Consider the following 24,978-nt stretch of genomic DNA (forward strand, 5'->3'; position numbering starts at 1 on the left):
TAACCCCATCTTGTCACTGAGGTGACTGCAGCTCAGGAGTCTAAATGATCCCATTCTCAAGGTTGCAGCACAGAGCATAAAACCACCAGCTACAGACTGTCCAATAAAAATGGAATGCAAGCCACACATATAACTTTAAATTTTTTAGAAGTCACATTAAAAGTAAAAGGAGCCCTAGCTGGTTTGACTCCGTGGATAGAGCGTCAACCTGCGGACAGAAGGGTCCCAAGTTTGATTACTGTCAAAGGCACATGCCCAGGTTGCAGGCTCGATCCCCAGTAAGGGCATACAGGGGACAGTCGATCAATGATTCTTTCTCATCATTGAAATTTCTCCTTTTCCCTTCCTTTCTGAAATTTCCTTTTAAAGAGTAAAAGGAAATAAAATAACTTTATTTCATTTAACCCAATATATTCAATATATCACAACATTACTAATATTTTAATGAGAACTTTAGTTTCTTTCCTTCACATTAATTCTTTGAAATCTTTCAGAGCAAAATGAACACTTATACCACACCTCAATTTGAACATTTTCATCAAATACTATATTACGTTTTCTTAAAACTTACAGCTGAAAAACTAAATTCACATATTCAAGTGGTTTGAAATATGCCTATAAGTGTTGTAATAACTAAATCAAGTATCAATATTCAAATCTAATTTAATTCAGTTCCTCAATTACACTAGCCACATTTCATGTGCTTGATAGTCACATGTATGTACTGAATTGGGACAGCACAGGTCCAAAACGCAGGGCTCCTGGTTCTTCAATGACCCTGCCTAAACTTCTATGTATCTAATCATACATTCCAAAATGTTTCACATACATACTATCTCTTTTTTTTTCTTTCACAAAAATGTGCCCATGACACAGAATAGCTATGCTTCTCTTACATATCCAACTATTTAAATAGCAAATTGTAAACAGTAAGTAGTTGATATAGCACATATCCTAATGTTTATAATAAAAATTTTTATAATAAAAATTAAGTTCAAAAGTAAAAAGCCAACTACAATCTATAATTTCTCTTTATAACCAAACTTCATTAGACTAAACCATAACAACATTAAAGAATACGTTAATACTAACAGTCACTTACCTAAATTTCAGAGATTCTAAATCCCACTGCCAAAAACAAACCGTCCCATCAGCACCAGTAGAAACCATGTATCTTTGAGAGCCTTTGGCCATTGGGCTAAACTAAAAAACAATAACATATATAAGTCAGTTTCCTGAGCTTCTACTAAAGTTGGCGTTCAAAGTTTTTCAAAATTAACATCAACTGACTCCCTAAAATATAAGAAATCCAAAAATATAGGTGACATTATTATAGTGAAAATATAACCTATAAAAAAGTAAAAGTCTATCTTGCCCTGGCTGGTGTTAGTAAGTGGTTAGAGTGGCAGCCTGTGCACTGAAGGGTTCAATTCCTGGTCAAGGACATGTACCTGGGTTGCAGGGTCAATCCTGGGCCAAAGTTGGGCACATGCAGGAGTCAGCTGATCAATGTGTCTCTCTCTCCCTGCCTTTCTCCTTCCCTCCCTCCCTTCCACTCTCTCTAAAAATCAATGGAAAAAATATCTTCATGTGAGGATTAACAACAACAAAAAAGTAAATTCTATTTCAATTTAACTTATAAAGGTAATGTGATCTCAGTAAAATTATTTAAGACTAATAAACAAGAAGAGTCAAAAAAACTTTTACAAAGAAAAAGAAAAGACCTAGCACTATCGATCTGAAAGCACATCGCCACGCCTCAATAATCAAAAGTATGGCCACAGTAATTACATTGACAGATCGACCAGTAGAAAAAAGATAAACTTCAAACTGGACCCTAATATAAGACTTAAGATAAAGGTGCCAGCTCAAATCAGCTGTACAAACAATGAATCTCTGCATAAATGGTAAAGGGATAAACGATAGAGGAAAAAAGCTGGATCTATCCTCCAGACTGTACACAAGATAAATCCCAAGTGAATCACAATTTAAACGTTTTTTAAAAACCCATAAACATAATATAAGAAAATGCAAAAATTATTCTATAACTTTAGAATAAGACTGAGATTTGTATTTAATAAAATATCAACTGTGCTACACAAATAAGCTAGAGAAAGAAGTTTGATTTGGTCCAGAGATATCCAAGAAGACTTAAAAGATGAAGAGGAAAACACCAAGAAAATAAGAAGCACATAGTAGGCAAAGAAATAATACGAACAAACTTGATCAAGGATATGGTATATGACAGCAACTGAAAGACCTATATGACTGAAGTGTTCATTTTGGGAAGCGGTGGTGAAATGAGTTGAGAATCTGGGCCCAATAACAGCAAAGTAAGAGCTGTAATTATCAAATAAAACACTAAAGGCAACAAAAAGATTTGTCTGATGGCAATATATAATATTGATTGAAATGAAGCAGGTAAGATAAAGAGCTAAGAATCAATCCAAACAATCAAATTAATCTAGGAACCTTAACCTCGACCTTTCCTTCCCCCAGAATGGGGAGGAAAGCCAGGAAGAAAGAAATGCAACTTGCTGCCTCATGAGACATTCTAGGCAAGGAGCTTAACAAAGAAACACCAGGACTCCCCGTGGCAGAAAAGAAAGAGAAAAAATAGGTTTTAGTGATTTTTACACAATTCACATACTTATCATTATGACATCTCAGAGAGTATAGTTTATAATCTGTTTTGTTATCCTTATATACTTTGTAAGGGAGGCGGGATTTAATCTGTGACTTCAAAGAAGCTTCTTCCAATCTCCATCTCATCAAGCATACAAAATGAAGGGTTTAGATGATGAAAGTGACTATTTAAACTTAAGTTCTAGAATATGGACTAAAAATGAGTTTAAATATACTTTGGCAATTTTAATTAGTTTATCAGAATACACAAATTTTAAGGTAGAAAAACTATTAACCTGTCACCAGCTTGTAATTGACTCATTTAGTTCAACCATAAACTGAAAGGAAGCAGTAAGTCATCCATTAAGCCTGCACTTAAATTAGCTCTAACCACATTACATATTTATTAAATCACCCTTCCAAGATTCATGAAGTATGATTAATTATATATTTTATACTTTTTCTTGATTACTAAATTTAAAATAGATAATATAATTACTAAGCATTTTACTCTTTCTTATCTCCAAAGAGAAAGAGTTTAAAAGAAAAGGAGACAGTATACAAATGTGCCATGAGCATGAGTTTACCTGTAAAGATGTAATTGACCCTGTGTGTCCCTGGAGCACAGCAACTGGGGCACAAGTTCTCAAGCACCACACTCTAATTATTTTATCACAGCTCCCTGCGGCAATCATTGTGTTCTCATAGTTTACTGCCATATCTGAAATTTCTGCAGAATGACCTCTTAATGTGGATAATAGGCGGCCATTGTGTGTTGACCAAATCTTCACCAAACAATCATCTGAACCCTAAAGGGAAAAAAAATCCCAAAATAAATGTTAATTTGGAAGCCTTTCACATCATTTAAAAGAGTACCATTTACATGTCACTCAAGTTATCTATAACTCTTCCTTTTTCCAACTGCAGAATTCTCTGTAGATTATAAGATTCATGCTAAGAACACTTATAAAGTTTTTTCTTCAAACTGAAGAATGTCTACCTGAAGATATTGTGAAGCTTTCATTTCTATGAATCAGATTATATTATAAATACTATCTTCCCAAAATTCTCTGCCAAGTAGTAAGTCCAACTAGAAGTTCATGGCTCGCCCAGCAAGTGTTGCTCAGTGGTTAATGTGTCAGATTGCACACCTGAGGGTTTCGGGTTCAATTCCCAGTCAGGGTGTTTGCCAGAAGCAACCTATCATGTCTCTCACATTGATGCTTCTGCCTCTTTATCTCTCTGTCCTCTTCCTTCTTTCCTTCATTCTACTCGCTCTAAAATCCATGGAGCCCAGCCGGTCTTAGGGCACAAACCCAGGTTGTGGGCTCAATCCCCAAGAGGGAGTGCAGGAGGCAGCCAATCAATGACTCTCTCTCATCATTGATGTTTCTATCTCTCCCTCTCCCTTCCCCTCTGAAACCAATAAAAATGCATTTTTTTTAATATTTTTTTTTATTTCAGAGAGATTTGGAGAGGGAGAAATAGAAACATCGATGATGAAAATCACCGATAGGCTGCCTCCTGCACACCCTCCCACTGGAGATCGAGCCTACAACCCAGGCATGTGCCCTTGAACTGAATCAAACTCGGGACCCTTCAGTCCACAGGCCAATGCTCTATCCACTGAGCCAAACCAGCCAGTGCAATAAAAAAATATTTTTTAAAAATCAATGGAAAAAATATCCTTGGATGAGGATTAAAAAATAAAAGTTCATGGCTCACCTATTTCAGTAACAATGGTTAAGTGTCAGTTTAGTTCACATCAAGCTAAATAACTTGATGTGTTAGGACAGATCTACATTTCACAGACTGAAATACAAAAGTAGGTATTCCCAAAAATAACTAAAAAATAATGGAATAGCACCCTCATTTCCTCATTTTAGTTGTAAGACACCACTGCACTCGGACCAGCCTCATTTCCTCATTTTAAATAACCAAACAACAGTGTCTAAAACTTATACCAGCCAACATCCATCCATCCATAAATATTTGAATAGAGTATCTACTCTGAATCTTACAATTGAGAAAGAAAATTTGAACAATAAGTCCATTATAATTTTCCCTTAAAACATTAAAAATGTAAATTAAAAAATGTAAATTAAATCCCAAATAGTTACATATAGTTCTATAATAATTATAAAATAATATTTTATAATTTCAAAGTTTAAGTAATCAATTTCCCTGGACTGGTGAGTACTCAATGTGAATATGAATTACAAATCACCTGTAGAGAACTGGATATTGGTGGGAGGAATTTTGGTTTGATTTTGGTTAATACACATAGCAGAAATTAATCTGACTGAGTAGGTATAGAATGGGCTAAAAAGTATTAGGAATGCATAAGCATCCTTGACGATAATGCCTAAGAACCACTGCTCTAAATCAATGTCTCACAACCACCACACAAGGCCATGACTATCTCCATCTGAATCACCTGGCAAACTAAATAAAAATGCATGGATAGCTCAGCTGGTATGGGTCAGTAGTTGAGCACTGACCCATGAACCAAGAGGTTACTGGGGTTCAATTCACAGTCAGGGTACAACCCAGGTTTCGGGCTGGATCCCCAATAGGGTCATGCAGAAGGCAGCTGATCAGTGTTTCTTTCTCATCAATGTTTCTATCTCTCTAAAATAAAATAAAAAACATTTTTTTAGAAAGGCAAATTTGCCCAGCCAGCATGGCTCAGTAGTTGAGCATCGAGCTGTGAACCAGGAGGTCACAGTTCAATTTCCAGTCAGGGCACATGCCCAGGTTGTGGGCCTGGTCCCCAGTGTGAGGCTTATAGGAGGCAGCCGATGAATGATTCGCTCCCATCACTGATGTTTCTATTTTTCCCTCTCCTTCTCCCTTCCTCTCTGAAATCAATAAACACATATTTTTTAAAAGGCCAATTTATGGGCCCACACTGGACCTACTGAATCTAAATCCTGAGAATAGGAAACATGGAATATATGTATTTTTTAAGACTTCTTAAAAGATTCTGGTGAACACCAAAGTGCTCCAGATGGTAACAAATGGAGTTTAAAATGTTAACTCACTGTAAAGATTCTATGTCCTGTCCTATCAAATGCTACACAGTAAACAGCAGATAGATGTCCAAGAATCCTCCTGTGCATTTTTATATGCTGGTACATGGTTCCTGGAAATGCTGTGCTAAAAGTGGAACACCCTGTGAGTTGTTTGCCTCGATGTATCTCCACTAGGAAATAAAAACAATAAAAATGGTTAAGGGGGTGCCAGTATGTAAAAAGCTAAGAAGAACTCCAAAACAAAAACCTACGTTCAAGAAACAAGGATAAAAGTTTCTTTCCAGTTCTGTTCTACTACAATCACTGGTACAGACTTTTTATTATAATAAAATTGTTTTTAATTAATTTTTATTACTTTTAGAAATTACTTTAGAAAAACCAATGTGAAAAATGATCCTTGTTACTACTGAAACAACATACTACCAAGTACTTCCTTTTACATTTTAGCATAGCAGCTACAAAACTGGTCGAGAAGTTAAAAGAACGCATCAGAAGTCGGAAAGGCCAGCCGCACTTACCCAGGCTCGGTGGGTAACCGTAATTCACGGGCATTTCGGGGGGTCTTCCTCTGTGAAGAGCAGCAAAGGCAGAGCCCTTCCACACTGTGTGCCTGCAGTCTTTAAAATGAATTTTAGATACACATAAAATCTTGAAAGTTAACCCCAAGAAAGATTTTATAGAATACTTACGTATATTTTAATAAACTGTTTATTCAAAGTTTTACCAACTAATAATATACTTTAACAGAAAAGCCCTAGAAGTTTATTAGACTATTTCTGAGGGGGAAAAAATGTAAGACATCTCAGATACAACAACAGCTAACATCGTGTAGCACTTTACAATTTACAAAGTGCTTTCCACATACATCATCTCATGGAACCCTCACAACAACCCTGTGAGGTAGGTATTCATCGCCAATTTACAAGTGAGGTAACTGAGGCTCAAGGTTCCAGGACCTTTAAAGAGATCCACTACAAATGGTCAGTCAAGATGGGCCACAAAACCAGGTCTTTTGACTCCAAGTCCCATTCAAAGCCAAATTAAGTTTTTATTTTCCAATGCGGAATTATTCCACACAATATTAACAATAAAAAGCCTTAATCACAACTGATTCAACTTTCCAAAAATGGAAATTTTTAAGTCTTTGATTTACATGAAAAATCCTTGTTTTAATTAAGTGTTTAAATGTTATTGACTTTTAAAATTAATGTTGGCCAATATTACCATGAGTTTAATCTCCTCCGGAAATATTGACAAAATTAAAATGGCTTTCCTCTTGTTTAAGGGCCATCACTGATCTTTATACAAGAGCTTATATGTAGGATCTGTGAGTCTGAACACTAATCCTAATACCCCATCCCCTTTGACCTACCAGTGAATATACCAAGGAAAAACGTCTGCTCCTCAATAGGAGGAAGCAGCAGAACACAGACTATGCTGTGCTGGAAATTAGCTTCTTCACAACTGAGAGAGGGCGGGAAGAAAGGCATCCTACTAAACCCCCACTGAGCCTCGGGTGCCCCAAACACACAGGCATATTACGTTTTACATGAATGGATTCATTACCACTATCATGATCAAAGAGCAGTTACTAGGCATCCTCCGTGGCACTAGTACAAAACAGACAGAGAAATATAGTCCCTACCCCTAGGGCAGCTTGCTGAAGTCTCTTCTAAGGTCTGCCAGTTCTAAAGCAGTGCTCATCACAAAACGACATTGAGCTTGACACAAGTAAAGAAAACAGGCTACCCAGGCAACCACTATATAACAACCTAAAACAGAATAATTACAGGTGAATAGGGACACAGAAGAAAGAATATGAACAGTTTCCTGATTCAAGCCACGGTGTGGCATAGCCAGAGAGCACTAAGAAACAACTGAAGCTGACAAACCAGTCTGGCATGGGACCAAGGAGGAGACTGGTTCTTTCTCAGCCAAGCTTTATACTGGCGGTACATCTAAAAGGCAGCATCACGTGAGCTAGAGATCTTAAAAATAATCACGGGGATGAACTTGAAGTATGCTCAAGATCAGAAGAACCAACATTCTTGCCATTTGCAGTTAAGCCACAGTGTATACACAGATCATATCACATACATGTACTTAGTCTGAATGCTTTATACCACGCTAACAGAGAAAGAACAGCAATTCTTAACAGTTTGCTACCAAATAACTTAAATAGCAAAAAAATGAAGTTGGTGAGAAAAGAACCATGCAATTATACATTTTGGGTGTTTTTCAAACTGCTACCAAATTTAGAAAATCACTTCCCCTTTATAACAAAGGGCTTTCAAAGATCTAAATATCAAATGAAATACTTCTAGCATTTAAAGAGTTTATTAGACACATACAATTACATTCAATGAAGTTATAAGTGAGCTACAAATGGAAAATTAAGAACTCACATTGATAAAACCTCAAACACATCTCTGAATAAATTCAAACTTTTAGCTTAACATCCATACCTTCATTCTTTAATGCAGAAGGACCCATTAAACACTTATGCAATAAAATTCAATGTCTATGCTAAATGCAGAGAATTTTATATTTATAGTCCACAGCATGGTATATTGTTACATATCACCTTTCTTCCACAATGCTCACGTTACTTCACAATTATAGTAATTATTAAACTACTAATACAAAGCAGAACACTTCTTCAAATTAAGGTACCTTTTGCTGTACGTAGCAAAGACTGCCTTCCTGCACCAAGTAAAGAAGTGACTCTTGAAATACTGGGTGGGATTTCTTTATCCAACATGGGACCGATGCGCTGGCATATTTGCAACAGATGATCAGGAGCCACGTGCTTATTGGACAAGACCTAAGTGGAGAGCAAGTTTTAAAAGCATTTTATAATAGTATCAAAAATATTAAATACTTAGAAAAAAGTCTGACAAAACGTGAAAAACATGTACAATAAAAACGATAACAGCCAAAACCGATTTGGTTCAGTGGTAGAGCGTAGGTCTGTGGACTGAGGGATCCCAGGTTCGATTCCGGTCAGGGGCATGCATGTACATTGGTTGCAGGCACATCCCAGGTAGGGGGTGTGCAGGAGGCAGCTGGTCAATGTTTCTCTCTCATGGACGTTTCTAGCTCTCTATCTCTCTCCCTTCCTCTCTGTAAAAAATCAATAAAATATATATTAAAAAAAACAAAACGATAAAACATTACTAAAATAAATTAAAGAATATTTAAATAAACAGTAAATTGATGTAAAGATTCCAAGCTATCCCAAACAAAATTGATGTAAAGATTCAAAGCTATCCCAAACAAAATTTCTATAAAAAACATGCTATACAAGCATGTTTTTTATAGAAATTGACAATTTCAATCTAAAATTCATATGCAAATGCAATGGCCTAGAAAAGCCAAAGCACCTTAAAAAAAAGTTGAGAGTTAACAATATCTGACTTCATAGCTTGTTATATAAGGATGACTGATTTTTAATAAAGATTCAAAGGAGAAAAGATAATCTTTTGAACAAATGGTGCTGAAATAAATAGATATCCATTTATCAAAAATAACTTGGATCCAAAATCATACCATAAACAAAAATTATCTCAAGGCAGACATTGATTTTAAAGTATAATCTAAAGCCATGAAACTTATATAATAATAAAACACTGGAAAAATTTTTATGATGTTAATTAGGCAAATATTTCTAATGACATAAAGCACAATCCACACAAACAAATTAGTTAGTTGGACTTCACCAAAATGAACAACTTGTTTTTCAAAAGGCACTGTTAAGAGAATGAAGACGACCCACAGACTAAAAGAATATATTTGCAAATCACTTATCTGAAAAGGACTTGCAAAATTCAATAATTGAAAAAACAAGCCTTATTTTTGAAAATGGGCAAAAGATTTGAATGAACACTTCACCAAAGAAGACATACAGATGGCAAACAAATGAAACGATACTCAGCATCACTGGTAACTGATGAATACAAAATGAAAACATGAGATGTCATGTGTGCAGGGGGCAACAGGTAGACAGGCCACCCAATCACACACCTTAGGGATGACTCAGTCTGAGTGTCATCTTGGGAAGTGCCTTGAAAGCGTCAACATAATTCTAATTTTATCAGGAGTACCCCCCTGCGGAGCACCAGGGTGAGTGGTTCCCAGAAGCTAATAAAACACCAGACTCCTGCCTGGCACCACCTGGTGGGGGGAGAAGCTCAGACACACCCCACCGGTGACCAGGGGTTTCACTTCCAGGAAGACAAGAGCACCAGGTGGCCCGGGCCCAGTGACAGGACCATGGTGCAGTGGGGTAGGGGGCTGGGCAAAGTGTGTGGGCCCAGTCATCCCTAAACTTCCAAGAAGACACCCTTATAGAAAAGCCACTATCAACATCTTCAAACATTTACATGTAAATATAGGCAAATGTGAAGACTCACTAGTAAAACTGAGGCTCTCCCAGAGGTCTTTTCCAAGCAGAAGTCTCTCATTTTGGAACCAGCTTCAAGCACACAACCAACCGACACCAGATAAAAGTGGGTAAGACACTCTCCTGACCCACAAGAGATGTGGTTAAGAGTCCTAGCTTTACAACTAACTACCGTGTTTCCCCGAAAATAAGACATCCTCAGAAAATAAGACCTAGCGCAACTTTGGGAGAAAAAATTAATATGACACTGTCTAATTTTCAGGGAAACAGGGTAGTTATGGAACCTTGCACAAATTACTTTCTAAGACCCTAATTCTTATTCAAAAATTAACAATAGGCAAAATTATGGGCTTACATACACACCTAATTATTTTAAGGTTTTGACTAATTCCTCTCTACAGTAATGATAATAGCTTACATTTACATAGTGACTACAGACACTAAGAACTTTATATATACTAACTTATTATACCTCCCAACTATTTATCCTCATTTTATAGACATAAACACACAAGGCACAGGCATTAAATAACCTGCCCAGAATCAAAGAGCTACTAAGTAAATGGCAAAGCTAAAAATATAAACCCAAGCCAAAACCAGTTTGGCTCAGTGGATAGAGCATTGGCCTTCGGACTGAAGGGTCCCAAGTTCGATTCCATTCCAGGGTATGTGCCTTGCCTGCGGGCACATCCTCAGTGGGGGGTTGTGGGGCGGGCGGGGGGGGGGGGGGGGGGGGGGGGGGGGGGGGCTTAATTGAGGTTTCTCTCATCATCCATGTTTCTGACTTTCTATCCCTCTCCCTTCCTCTCTAAAAAGTCAATAAAATATATTTTTCATTTTTTGAAATATATTTTGATTTTTTTTTTTTTTTTTTTTTTTTTTTACAGAGAGGAAGGGAGAGGTATAGAGAGCCAGAAACATCAATGAGAGAGAAACATCGACCAGCTGCCTCCCACACACCTCCCACCGAGAATGTGCCCTCAATCAACGCCCATGCCCCCGACCGGAATCGAACCCAGGACCCCTCAGTCCACAGACCAACACTCTATCCACTAAGCCAAACCGGTTTTGGCAATAAAATATATTTTTTTTAAATTATATATATAAACAATAACAATTTATATTGTTATTGAGGCCACTGTTAACCACCTTGAAATACTAAATGAGTCTGTCTAATTCTGAATAATGCATGCATAATTCATCTTGCACTGTTATTGTTATTGCCACTTGGACCCAAGCTGTCTAGTTCTGCAACTCTCCATCACTGCATCATTGTAATCAGCTCTACTATCTTTTTTTTTTAAATATATTTTATTTATTTTTACTTTTTTTTTTTACAGAGAGGGAGAGGGATAGAGAGTTATAAACATCAATGACAGAGAGACATCGATCAGCTGCCTCCTGCACACTCCCCACTGGGGATGTGCCCGCAACCAAGGTGCATGCCCTTGACCAGAATCGAACCTGGGACCCTTGAGTCCATAGGCCGACACTCTATCCACTGAGCCAAACCAGTTAGGGCTGCTCTACTACATCTTAATAAAAGTAGTGAGTAATTAGCCTCTCTGTAAATAATCAATAAAATATATTTTTTTAAAAAGTAGTCAGTAATTAAATGATCAAGCAATATTGTAAGACTTTGGGTCCAAGTGGCCTCAAAATATTTAAAACCAAATATGTGCAACTGATTAACATCAGTATAGAATTTTTTCTAAGCAGTTAGATTTCTCATTCAAATCTCATATACCAATGCAACAGAAATACTAAAATGAGTCTGTCTAATTCTGAATGCATGTATAATTCATCTTGCACTGTTATTGTTATTGCATAATTGTAACACAGAAGTTTTATGTTCAAAATGCCACTTTCAATTTCTACTCAAAAAAGGAAAGATAGGAGCTCTGACCAGGTCCTCAGTTGGTTAGAGCAGCGTCCTGATATACCAAGGTGGTGGATTCGATCCCCCCTCAGAGCACTGGGCCGGTTTGGCTCAGTGGATAGAGCATTGGCCTGGGGACTGAAGGGTCCCAGGTTCCCCGGGTTGCAGGCGATTTTGGGTGTGGGGCGTGCAGGAGGCAGTTTATCAATGATTCTCTCTCATCATTGATGTTTCTCCCTCTCTCTCTCTTCCTCTCCCTTCCTCTCTGAAATCAATAAAAATACATTTTTTTAAAAAAAAAACAGAAAGCTTTGAGGGCTTCGGCAGCAGCTGCAGACTTCAGTCTGGGCTGGCCTGCGCTGGAGCCCGCTGCAGGGAGCGAGGAGCGTGGAAAGGTGCAGCTACGGGGAAATGCGTGAATAGGATCTCAGGGCCAAGACCTCCCTCCCTTGAGGACTTCAGCATAGTGAAGCCCATTAGCCGCGGGCCTTTGGGAAGGTGTATCTAGGACAGAAAGGTGGCAAGTTGTAGGCAGGCAAGGTGGTCAAAAAAGCAGACATGATCAACAAAAAATGACTGATTAGGTACAAGCTGCGAGGGATGCACTGGCCCTAAGCAAAAGTCCTTTCATTGTCCATCTGTAGTATTCCTTGAAGTCAGCAAACAATGTCTACTTGCTAATGGAAAACCTTATTGGCAGAGCTGTCAAATCTCTCCTACACATAAATGGTTATATTTCTGAAGTGGCACTGGCTCTACACTACCTTCATAGACATGGAATCATTCACAGGGTTTGCAACCAGACAAAATGCTTATTTCTAATGAAGGTCATATTAAACTAACTGATTTGGGCCTTTCCAAAGTTTATTTTGAATGGAGATATCAATATGATGGATATCCTTATAACACCATCAATGGCTAAACCTAAGCAAGATTATTCAAGAGCACCAGGACAAATATTCTCTCTTATCAGCTCTTTGGGATTTCCCCCATCAACTGAAGAAGAAAGTCAAGACTGCAAATATTTGCCAAAACCGGTTTGGCTCAGTGGATAGAGCGTCGGCCTGCGGACTGAAAGGTCCAGGTTTGATTCCGGTCAAGGGCATGTACCTTGGTTGCGGGCACATCCCTGGTGGGGGGGTCAGGAGGCAGCTGGTCGATGTTTCTCTCTCATCGATGTTTCTAGCTCTCTATCCCTCTCCCTTCCTCTCTGTAAAAAAATCAATAAAAATTTAAAAAATATTTTTTTTTCTAATGGGATAACCACCATTTATCTAATGGCCATTCAATGCTAAATAGTGCTCTAACTCAGTGGTCGCCAACCGGTGATCCGTGAGGTCCGAAAGATTGGCGACAACTACTCTAACTGACCTACAAATAAAGTACACGTTAACAGAAATTTTAAGAAATCAAAAATCATACAAAACATTTAATAATCAAACTCTTGGTTGAGAACAAGCTGGATTAGCTTAAGAATAATTTTTTAGCCCATCACACAGCTGAGGAAACAAATCTACAAATTACACCTCAAAAACTGAAGAGCCCTTCTGTGAACTGACCAAAGAAGAGAATAAAGATAAGCCTGTCAAACTTCAAGTTCACAGCCACCTGTGGGCTGGCATGACTGACTGGAACGCTGAGGAGCCTCCGTCAGTGAGTCTGCACTCACCCCAATTCCATCCCACAGGCCTTCACCAACGTACCCGGCAGAAACCTGGCATGTTATCCCAGTGAGGGAGGGATAACACGAACCCCTCCACAGTGCGCTGCAGAGGCCCCTAAGGCTCGGATGAAAGAACAGGAGGAAAGCCCAGGGCAGGCCTGGAGATCAAAGAGTACTCTTCCACAAGCCAGCAAGGTAGCAGCAGCAAATAAACTACACAAGCCCTCCCCAAGTTCAGGAAGCACACAAACCTGCTATAGACAGACAACTCGGGAATCTCCCCAGTGCCCATATCCCACTCTACTGAAAGGGCAAGTCCTGATCCCACCCTCAAAACATGAGGCCAGTGCGAACCCAATGCAAATAAGGCTACAAGTCCAGAGAAGATTAGATACAACTACACTGACCCAGCCCTACACACATAACAACTTTAAGAAAAGAGCACTTCCTTTATGCCGTCTAATTACATTACTTTAGCCTCTACTTTTTTAACATATTTTTATTGATTTCAGAGAGGAATGGTAAGGGGAACATCAATGGTGAGAAAAAATCATTGATCAGCTGCCTCCTACATGCCTCCCACCGGGGATCGAGCCCAGACATGTGTGTGCCCTTGACTGGAATTGAACCTGGGACCCTTCATTCCACAGGCTGATGCTCTATCCCCAGAGCCAAACTTGCTAGGGTCAGCCTCTGCTCTTTTTAACACAAAAAGGCCCAGCAAACTTCAAAAGATAATGAGCCCGGCCAGTGTTCTAACTGGTAAGATTCCCCACTGGGACATATGCCCAGGTTGCAGGTTCGGTCCCCAGTAGGTGACATGCAGGAGGCAGCTAATTCATGATCCTCAGCATTGATGTTTCTCTTTCTCGCTCTTCTTCCTCTCTGAAATCATTAAAAACATTTTTTTAAAAAGATAATGAGACAAAATAAATTATGTGATCCTAGTCCACAGAGGGAGTCATCCCTAGACCAGTGGTTGGCAAACCGTTGCTCGAGAGCCACATGCGGCTCTTTGGCCCCTTGAGTGTGGCTCTTCCACAAAATACCACATGCAGGCATGCATATCCAGTGCAATTGAAACTTCGTGGCCCATGGGCAGAAGTTGGTTTTCAGCTCACAAAAGAAATTCCAATCATTGTACTGTTATTTGGCTCTGTTGACTAATGAGTTTGCCAACCACTGTCCTAGACGCAGACTCAGAAATGGTCCAGATGCTCAAAAATGCTCAGCCGTTATTTCTTCAAAATAATTATTTTGCCCCATCTTCTATCCTTTCCATTTGGGACTTGATGCATTAAACTATTTGATAGCCTACAGACTCAAAGAGCTCAGAGAACCCCAAAGTAAATGCAAATACATTGGTGCATATGGTAGGCAGCTTCTGACATGGCCTCCCACCCCACTCTCCTGTATTCACAGCCTTGAGAAATCCCCTCCCAGCCGATAAGTTACTTCTAACCAACAAAACACATAACACTGAGGTGATACCACTTCCATGATTAGACACAGACTATTAGTGTCATGTCAGCTTTCATCTCTTGATGATGCAAGCTGCCATGCTGGAGAGACCAATGTGGCAATGAACTTGGGGCAGCCAACAGCCAGTTAGGAACTGAGGCCCTCAGTACAACAATCCCTTCCAGGAACTGAGTCCAGCCAAAAACTACATGCCCCGCCTGTGTGGCTCAGTGGTGGAGCTTCGACCCATGAAGCAGGAAGTCATGGTTTGATTCCCAGTCAGGCACATGCCCAGGTTTTAGGCTCAATCCCCAGTGGGGGGCGTGCAGCAGGCAGCAATTGATTACTTTCTCTCATCATTGATGTTTCTCTCTCCCCCTTCCTCTCTGAAATCAATGAAAATACATATACACATACACATACACATACACATATGTATTAAGTCCCGATACACGGAATCTGTGCATGAGCAGGCCTTCCTTCCGCCGGCTGCTGGCACCGGCTTCCCTCACAGTCCCGGCTTCATCCGAAAGGTGGGCTGGAAGGATGCCCAGTCTAATTAGCACTTTTGCTTTTATTATTATAGTTTTTTAACTACCTGAACTTGGAAGCAGTGCCTTCCCCAGTCAAGCTTTCAGCTCTAACCAATACTTAGATAGCAGCCTTGAGAGAGACTAAGATAACTCAGCTCAGCTGTGCCTGGACTCCTGACTTACGGAAACTGAAAGATAATAAATCTGTATTGTGTAGAGCCACCAAGTTTTGGGGTGATTTGTTATGCAGCCATAGATAATGACTGCAGTACATCATAGTAAAACTGCTGAAAATCCAAGACAAAATGAAAATCTTCATAAGCAGCTGAGGAAAACAGTATCTTCAAAGGAACAACAGTAAGAATGATGGCTTTTCAAAAAGCAACAGCTAATCAACTAGAATCTCACAGCTAACAAAGATTTCTTAAAACAAAAAAAACAAAAAGAGCCTGGCCAGAGTTGCTTAGTTGGTGTCCTCCCTTGCACTGAACAGTTGCTGGTTCGATTCCTGGTCAAAGCACATGCTGGGTTGCAGGCTTGACTCAATGGGGGGCATGCAGGAGGCAGCCAATAGATGTTTTGCTCTCACACCAATGTTTTTCCCTCACTCTCCCCGTTCCTCTCTAAAAATCAATAAAAATATTTTTTAAATTAGAGGAAAAAAAGAGAGACCTCGCCAGATGGCTCAGCTGGTTGGAGTATCCTCCCATGCACCAAAAGGCCAAGAGGTCAATTCCCAATCAGAGCACATAAGCTAGGCTGCAGGTTCAATCCCTGGTCAGGGAGGGCATGTACGGAGGTCGACTGGTCAATGTTTCCCTCTCTCACCAATGTGTGTGTGTGTTCTCTCTCTCTCTCTCTCATCAATAAAAGCATATCCTCAGGTGAAGATTAGAAAAAGAAAAAGAAAACATGTTTTCATAAATACAGACAAAATGTTTTCAAATAAAAAAAAAATAAGAAAAAGGAAAACTGAAGTAATTGACAAAAAATCATTATAACAAAATAGGTCGTTCAGAGTAAAGAAAAATAATCAGACACATGAAAAGGAATTTAAAACATCAGAAAAGGTATACAGATGAGCAAGCAAATGAATATTGACTTTAAAACACTAGCAGGCACTACCAGTTTGGGTCAGTGGGACTGAGAATCTGCCGGAGGGCTGAAGGCTCCCAGGTGTGACTCCTATCAAGGGCCTGTATCTCAGTTCCAGGCTCAGGCACTTGCTGGAGGCAACCAATCAATGTGTCAACACATCAAGTTTCTCTCTCTCTTGTCTCTCCCCCTCCCTACCACTCTCTCTAAAAATCAACTGGAGCCGAAACCGGTTTGGCTCAATGGATAGAGCATCGGCTTGGGGACTGAAAGGTCCCAGGTTCGATTCCGGTCAGGGGCATGTACCTTGGTTGCGGGCACATCCCCTGTAGGGTCTGTGCAGGAGGCAGCTGATCGATGACTCTCTCTCATCAATGTTTCTAACTCTCTCTCTCCCTTCCTCTCTGTACAAAATCAATAAAATATATTAAAAAAAAAAAAAAAGAATACAGTTTTAAAAAAAAATAAATAAATAAATAAAAATCAACTGGAAAAAATATCCTCAGCTGAGAATAACAAAATTAATAAAATAATAGCAATAGCATCTGGAAAATTTTTAAACAGGTGAAAGTAAAATATAATAGCTCAAAGGGCATAGGGTGACAATAGCTTCTTCCTCTCCAAGAATTCCAGCTGACAATTTTCCAATTAAAAATGTTTTTTCTACAATAGCCCAACTCAATTCAGTCTTTTAAATATAACTTTTTTTAAGTTAAAAGAAACAGAGTAGCCCTAGCTGGTTTGGCTCAGTGTATATATAGAGCGTGGACCTGCGGACTGAAGGATCCCAGGTTTGATTCCAGTCAAAGGCACATTCCCAGGTTGCAGGCTCAATCCCCAGTAGGGGGTTTGCAGGAAGCAGCTGATCATTGATTCTCTCTCCTCATTGATGTTTCTCTCTCCTCTCTCCCTCTCCGAAATCAATAGAAATATTTAAAAACAAACAAATGAAAAAGGGTAGACCCTGGCCAGGTATCTCAGTTGGTTAGAGCATCATCCCAGCTTTCGAGTTCAATCCCCAGAGAGGACACACAGAAGTTATCAACCAATGAATCTATATAATAAAAGTCTAAGTGGCTTATGGCAGAACGACCAGTCGCTATGATGCACACTGACCACCTCAATGCAGGAGCTGCCCCCTGGTGGTCAGTGAGCTCCGACATGAGGAGCCCTGCTCAGCCAGAAGCCGGGCTTATGGCTGGTGAGCCCAGTTGCCACAGGAGCAGCAGCACTACCAAGCGGCGACCACAGGCAAGGATGAACCCAAGTGGCATGACACCCGCCCCAATTCAGGCTCCGCCCTGACCACCTGCCACTTGGCACACTGCTACATCTCCTGAGGATTCCCGTGCTGCGAGAAAGATGTCCAACTGCCAGCTTAGGCCTGATCCCAGAGCCATTCTCTGAAGAAGGCAGTCAGTCTGAACAACTCAGTGACTCAGGTAAGCGCAAGGAAGTCAGCATGAGCCTACCTCCATGCTTGACTCACCCACTCGATGGTGTTTACAGGACAGACCATGGTGGCCCAGGCAGTACATGTGCAGCAGCTGCTGAAACATGTGCGGGAGCAGAAGGCCATCCAGCCACAAGCCGGCATTCGGACATTCCCCGAGGGGTCCCTGCCTGGGAGAGGGTGCAGGCCACGCTGAGGGGGACCTTCCCCTGCCCACCCCACCCCCGCCCCAGTGCATGAATTTTGTGCACTGGGCCTCTAGTACATAAATAAGTGCAACAACAAATGAACATTTCTTTTTTTCTTTTTTTTTTCTTTTTTTTTTCTTTTTTTTTTTTAAATATATTTTATTGATTTTGTACAGAGAGGAAGGGAGAGAGATAGAGTTAGAAACATCGATGAGAGAGAGTAATTGATCACTTGCCTCTTGCACACCCCCTACTGGGGATATGCCCGCAACCAAGGTTGCCCTTGACCGGAATTGAACCCAGGTCCCTTCAGTCCCCAAGCCGAAGCTCTATCCATTGAGCTAAACCGGTTTCGGCAAACATTTCTTTTTTTTCTTTCTCCTTCCTCACTCTCTCTAAGGCTAGTGGATGATCTGTTATTCTATTTTTTCTATTTGAAAATTTGATAGCTTATAATAAAATAATATACCTCAAATAGATCCCAAAATAAATATAGCAAACCAGTAATGAATTTGTTTATGGTAAATGAGGATTCATTACATATATATTGGAAATACTTCTTAAAACTTTTTTAAAAGACGACTTTCACTGGAGAATTAGAAGCTACTCACATACCTTTAACAAAACAATTCTCCAGAGGAAGCTCATCCTGTTCCACTGAGTGCTGGACGGGGTGGGGGAGAGGAAGGTAGAGGAGGAAGAGGATACCCACCAGATAGACCAAATCAGCAGGCAATGAGCAATAAACGTCACAGCCACATCACTGCAGTATATCAGAGACTTTCAATAATCGCAAGCAAAATGGTAAGAAGAGTTTTAAGCAATTCTGACAGCAAAAGCCTAAATGTATATGCCTATTAAAATATGTCTATTTCCAGTAAGTATTCATTACACTTGCTTCAAATTTTAGACAACTTTCTCTTAGGCAGCATCTTTCCTGTCAGTCACCTCAACACTGTATGCTTCACTGAAAACACTATTATCTCTTACCCACAAGACTCCACACCAGTCCTTTACACATTTCCTTACATTAAAAACAAATCTCAAAATATCCAACGCAATAAAACAAAAACTCTACCATCATGCTGAATTTTCAGAACTCACTTTCTTGAAAATAATATTTGCTTTTTAATATTCAAAACAAAAAACCTCTAGTAAGACAAACATTAAAACTGGCAACTGAAATAAATCCCTTTGTTACTTTGTGTTAAAATGTAAACGGTCATAAAGAGGTGACAAATCCCCTTTAGTTTTTCTCCTTTTTATTTAACTCAGGAATGAAAACCGTGTCCTACAACTTCTGCTTACACGTATTAGAAATGTGGTAAAAGATTATGCAAGAACCCTTTATTTAGATATTATGCAAATACAAGACGCTGAATACGGCCCAGCAACTAAAGAAATCCTTTGCCCTAATGCACAAATTGACAAAAACTTTTTTTCCGGAAAATGTTTACCACTACGGACAAACGAATGGGTAAAACCTATAGTGGAATACTGTGATGGCCACCAAGGTAAGCTGACAAAATATAACAAAGAGAGAGCTACGACCTACGTTAACGGTGCTCCCAAAACAGAAACTGCACAGTTAGAACCTACAATATGTCCAGCAGATGACTAAAAACTCATCAAAATGAATCCTTTTTTTTTTTCCGGCATTCAACAAGTGTACAGTTGAGAGCAGCAAAACTAATGGAGGCGTGACGTATTCTCAACAGCACCAATATTTATAGTTTTATGGCGATGAGGGGGTAAAAAAAAGGAAGAAAAAAAAAAAAAAAAAAAGCTAAAGAGGGACGTTCCTCTCCACCTTTTCAGAGGCCCAAGGCTCCTGGGGAACAAGTGGTCTGAGATGTGGGCGGGGCCCAGGGGCGTGGGCGGGGCCCGGGGAAGAGGACCAATCAGCGCCGGAGTTACCAGTCTGGGTGAGAAGACGGACGGGCGGGAGCAGCTCGCTGGGAGGCGGGGGCGCCCCCGCGCGCACGCGCGCCCCCGCCGCCCCCCGCCGGCCGCACACCTGGGGGCCCGCCCCGCCGCAAACCGCCCGCCGGGTCGCCCCTTCCGCCGCCCCGCCGTCCCTGGGGGGCCCCCGGGGGGCCGTTTCCTCCCAAAACAAACACAGCCGCCCCAAAACAAAACAGAACCTGCCGCAGACGCCCCGCCGCCGAGCGCGGCTCGGACCCCCGCCCCCGGGGGCACCGGAGCCCCGAAAAGGGGGCGGGGGCTCGGAGCCCCCGGACGCCAATGTCAAAAAGTCTCACCAATTCCTCGTAGCTCCTGTTGTGCTCGTTGCCCTCCCAGTCCAGCCTCTTGGGCAGCAGCTGCAAAGACACGAGATGCACACGAGTGACCACCACGCGGGTGCGGGTCCGGGTCCGGGGCGGGGGTAGGGCAGCGGGGCGGGGGCGGCGGGCGACCCCGAAATAGGCCGGCCGGGCGGGGGGACGGGGGACGGGGCACGGGGCTGGCGGGGCCGCGATGCACAGACCTGGTACTGCTCCAGCTCCTGCACCAGCACCTGCAGCCGAAGACACGCGCGGTCAGAGGGGAGGGGGCCGCGCCCGGTCCCCCCGTCCGCCCCGGTCCCCCCGCGCCCTCCTCCCGCGACCCCAGGCGGCGGCGGGGCCGGACAGGCCGCCGCCGCCGCCCGCGAGGCCCGCGCTCACCTGGGCGGCTCTCCGACACGGGCCGGCCGACAGGTAGCGGGCGATGAGGAAGTACAGCTCTGAGGGGAGACGGGGGATCGTCGGGTCAGGAGCGGGCGCGCCGCGAGAGGCGGCCGGGGCAGGGACGCGGGCCGGGCGCCCGGGGACCCGCGGGCGGAAGAGTTGCCTTACCGGACTCGATGAGGGGCACCGGGCGTCGGGCGGGCGAGGACTCCGCCATGGCCGGGCCGGGCGCGGGGCGCGGGGCGAGGGTGGGAGCGAGCGAGCGAGCGAGCGACGGAGCGTGTAGGCCGCGCCGAGGCCTGACCGGGCCGGCGTCCCTCTCCCAGGCGCGCCGCCGCCGCCGCCAGCCGTGCGCGTGCGCGTGCGCGCCGCCAGCGACGCCTCCGCGAAGTAGTCCCTCCGCGGAGGGAAAGTAGTCCCCCGAGGGGCGCCGGCGTCCGGAGCCTCTGGCGGCCGGGCCCGCCGGGAAGAGCGACCCTCGGCGTCCGGCCCTCCGTCTGGGCGGGTGCGGGGACCGGGGACCCGGCGGGCGAGGGCCCGGCCCGGCAGGCGGCGGGGGAGGGGCGGCGCGCGGCCGGATCCCTGCGCGCGGTGAGCGGCCGGCGACCCAGCGGCGCGGGGGGCGGAGGGAGGTCGGCGCCGCGGGGCGGGAGCCGGGCCGGGCGCCGCGGGCGGGGGTGGCGGCGGGTCCGAGCGCCCGGATCCGAACGGCGCCCCCTGCACGCCCGGCCTTCCGGGCTCTGGACGCGAGCCCGCCGGCCCGCCCGAAGGGGCCTTTCACGGACGGTCATGCGGGGACCCCTGTATTCGTCCCCTTTACCCCCCAACGGAGATCGCTCGCTTCGGAGACGCAAAACCCTAAAAAGGGGGTATCGCGCCGCCCGCCCGGAGGAGGAAGGCCCGGGCGGCTTTCGCGGGGAAGGGAAGGGAGGAGGCAGGCGGGGCGGCCCCGGCGCGGGGGAGGCCGGGTCCGCGGACGCCGACCCCCGCCCGGGCTCGGGGGGCGCGGCGGGCGTCTGCGGGGCGGCCGCGCGGCCAGGTGCACGGACGGGAGGGAGACGGAGATGGGGAGGGTCCGGGGAGACCCGCGGGCCGGCGGGGAGAAGGGGTTAAGGAAATGCACAGCCCATCGCCGGGGATGTCCACCTGGCGAGGCCGGGAGCGCAGCCAGGGCATCGCCGGGGCGGATGGGGACGGCTGGGAGGAAGCCGCAGCCTCCGTGCCAAGGGAGCCAGCAGGAAACTCGGGGGGACCCTGTGTCACCAGGATTCTGGAAGCCGGGAGCTGAGGCTGGAGCCGTGTGGACAGGGGCCAAGAAAACTCCCTTTGTCATGCTGGGCTTCTGACCCGGCTGCATTCGTTCCCGGGGCACGTCCAGAGGCCCTGTCTAAGCCTACAGGACAGCAGGGAGAAGACGAAGGTCCCTGCCTCCGTGGAGTAGTGCGCGTTGTGGTCCTGATTCCTACCCCGTGTGATGCCCTCCAGATACAGATGGCAGATGGAATGGGCCCCCATCGGACTGGGGAGGCACGCACCCCTGGTCTGGTCCGCCTGGTTCCATGGGTTCGTATGGGTTCTGACCATATAGTAAGCACCGTCCACGATCTCATAACTTTTTTAAAATATATTTTATTGATCTTTTACAGAGAGGAAGGGAGAGGGATAGAGAGCTAGAAACGTCAATGAGAGAGAAACATCTACCAACTGCCTCCTGCACACCCACCACTGGGGATGCACCCGCAACCAATGTACATGCATGCCCTTGACCTTTCAGTCCGCGGACCGCCGCTCTATCCACTGAGCCAAACCGGTTTTGGCTCTCTTATAATTATTTACACCCAAGTTCTTATGTTTGTGAGCAAACAATCAAGGACACCAGTCAATCCATTCTTTTATTTGTTCAGCAAACACTGTACCAGGTGATGGAGATAGACAGCCAGAGGAAGGAATGAGCCACACACAGCTGCGCCATCACAGACCTCAGTGTCTTTTAGGGGCAACAGAAGCAAGCAGACAATGAGGAGATGGAGAACAGAGGTAGAAGGCAGATCAGCCTGCCTGTGGGAGGCAGGAACGTTAGGGAAGGCTGAGCTTTCCAGAAGTGTGTGTGTAAAAAGCGGTCCCAGCCTATGAAAAACAGCAAGGGGCCAAGAGATGGGTAATTTCAAGAATAAGGAACAAGTTCAGTAGAACCACTTGGGGTGACTTTAAGGGGTGGATGGGACCCAATAACAAAAGTTAAAATTGGGAGCAAGTGAAAGGTTCTAAAGTGTTTTTTCATTTCAGGATGAAAACCGAGAGGCAGGGGAAAGTACTTAGTAGACCCCTGAAATAGGAAACATGTAGATGCATTAAGGTGATCGCTATAAGGAGGGAGAGGAAGAAGGGATCAGAAATATGTAGGGGGCTGCCTGGCTCGGTGGTTGAGCATAGATGTGTGGACCAGGAGGTCACAGTTCCATTCCCGGTGAAGGCACACTTGTCTGAGTTACAGGCTGGGTCCCCGTTGGGGGTGTGCGGGAGGCAGCCAGCTGTGGATGATTCTCTCATCATTGATGTTTCTATCCCTCTCACTTCCTCTCTGAAATTAGTTTGTTTTGCTTTTTGTTTTTTTAAGAAAAATGTAGGGCCCTAATCCATTTGGCTCAGTGGATAGATAGAGCATCCGCCTGCAGACTGAAGGGTCCTGGGTTCGATTCCGGTCAAAGACATGTACCTTGGTTGCGGGCACATCCCCAGTAGGAAAGCTGTAGCGAAAAGTTGCTTGGTGAGCGAGGGTTAGATCTTAATGAATGGAATGGTGACATCAGCTATAGTGCTGTCTCCCATCTCCACTATAAGGAAACTAAGATGTTTTAGTCCTGAGCCAGCAATCCCGCCCCTGGATAAGCATCACTGATCTTTACACAGCTCTTAATCAGGTGCTGTTAACATGCTCACTTCTCAGCTGAGCAAGCTGGAACCCAGGGCCCCTCACCAGGCTGCCAGCCCAGGAGGACAGTCTCCCTTAGTCTGAACCAGGCACTGCACAACTCTCTCCGCTGGTCAGTAAGGAAGAAACCGGACCTGCTTTTTTCTTCTTTTTTTAAAATATTTTTATTGAGTTGGAAAAGGCAGGGAAAGAGAGAGAGAAATATCAATGATGAGAGAGAATCATGGATCAGCTGCCTCCTGCACGGCCCCAACTGAGGATTGAACCCGCAACCCAGGCAGCTTCGACCCAGTCGAACCTGGGACCCTTCGGTCCGAAGGCCAACACTACTGAGGCAAACCAGCTAAGGACCTGGTTTCCATTCAGTGTTTGTTTTTTTGCTTTTCTCAATAATTGTTAAAATGGGGATAGCAACGAATACTGTGAGTGTTTCTATGTCCTGGACACTGTGCTAGACCGTTCACATGTACCCCACAAGACCACACAGCACCTGAAAGAACTGAAACCGGAAAATTCAGTCATAAACACATGCATGGTCTCAACACAGGCAACTCAAGTTAGATGTCCTCTTTTTTGTTTTTTGTTGTTGTTTTCATTTTAAAGATGAGGAAAAGGGCTCAGAAAGTTTAAGAAGCTGTCAAGGATGAAATACCTTTTAAAAAAATACAAAAGTAGAATTCACTGGGGTGGTCCAATCACAAATGCATTCCGTGTGAACAGCGTGTCTGGAAATGGTGAGCAAACCAGTCTGTTCACCCAGGAGAGCGGTCAAAAGTGAGGACTAGTGAGTCGATGAGGGTCAATTTTGTAAGAGTTTTAAAAATAAACAAGCAGCGCAGACTATACAAAGGAAATGATACACAACATTCAAATTCTGACTGCAGTGTGCCGATGCAAATGTGGGTGAACTGAATTTAGGCTCCCTCGCCAGGTGGTGCCCACCAGTGCACGGTATTGCAGACTTCTGAGGGACGTGACAGGACAGATGACGCCAGAGCTATGTGAGAACAATGCCACCAAACCACATCAGGACATGGAGGTGA

General features: G+C 43.7%; 1 protein-coding gene across 4 annotated transcripts in view; it reads right to left on the minus strand.

Annotated features, from left to right (window-relative positions):
- BRWD1 (bromodomain and WD repeat domain containing 1) overlaps positions 1–21,582 on the minus strand; it is an 88,652-nt gene extending 67,070 nt beyond the window's left edge. For 3 of the 4 annotated variants that reach the window (XR_014794089.1, XM_084873573.1, XM_084873571.1), the window contains exons 1-9: positions 21,172–21,354; positions 21,001–21,059; positions 20,823–20,852; positions 20,596–20,655; positions 8,334–8,484; positions 6,179–6,277; positions 5,670–5,830; positions 3,213–3,434; positions 1,103–1,203 (exon numbers count right to left, since the gene is read on the minus strand). Coding sequence is in view for 3 of the 4 variants with exons in the window: in XM_084873573.1 (XP_084729699.1) it covers positions 1,103–1,203; positions 3,213–3,434; positions 5,670–5,830; positions 6,179–6,277; positions 8,334–8,484; positions 20,596–20,655; positions 20,823–20,852; positions 21,001–21,059; positions 21,172–21,220 (932 nt within the window). In the remaining variant the exon portion in view is untranslated. Of the gene's footprint in view, positions 1–1,102; positions 1,204–3,212; positions 3,435–5,669; positions 5,831–6,178; positions 6,278–8,333; positions 8,485–20,595; positions 20,656–20,822; positions 20,853–21,000; positions 21,060–21,171 lie in introns of all 4 variants that reach the window. The other variant, XM_084873572.1, reaches the window with a different exon arrangement.
- Positions 21,583–24,978: the final 3,396 nt, after the last annotated feature.

The sequence above is a fragment of the Pipistrellus hanaki genome, assembly GCF_964339955.1.
Source record: "Pipistrellus hanaki genome assembly, chromosome: 2".
NCBI lineage: Eukaryota > Metazoa > Chordata > Mammalia > Chiroptera > Vespertilionidae > Pipistrellus > Pipistrellus hanaki.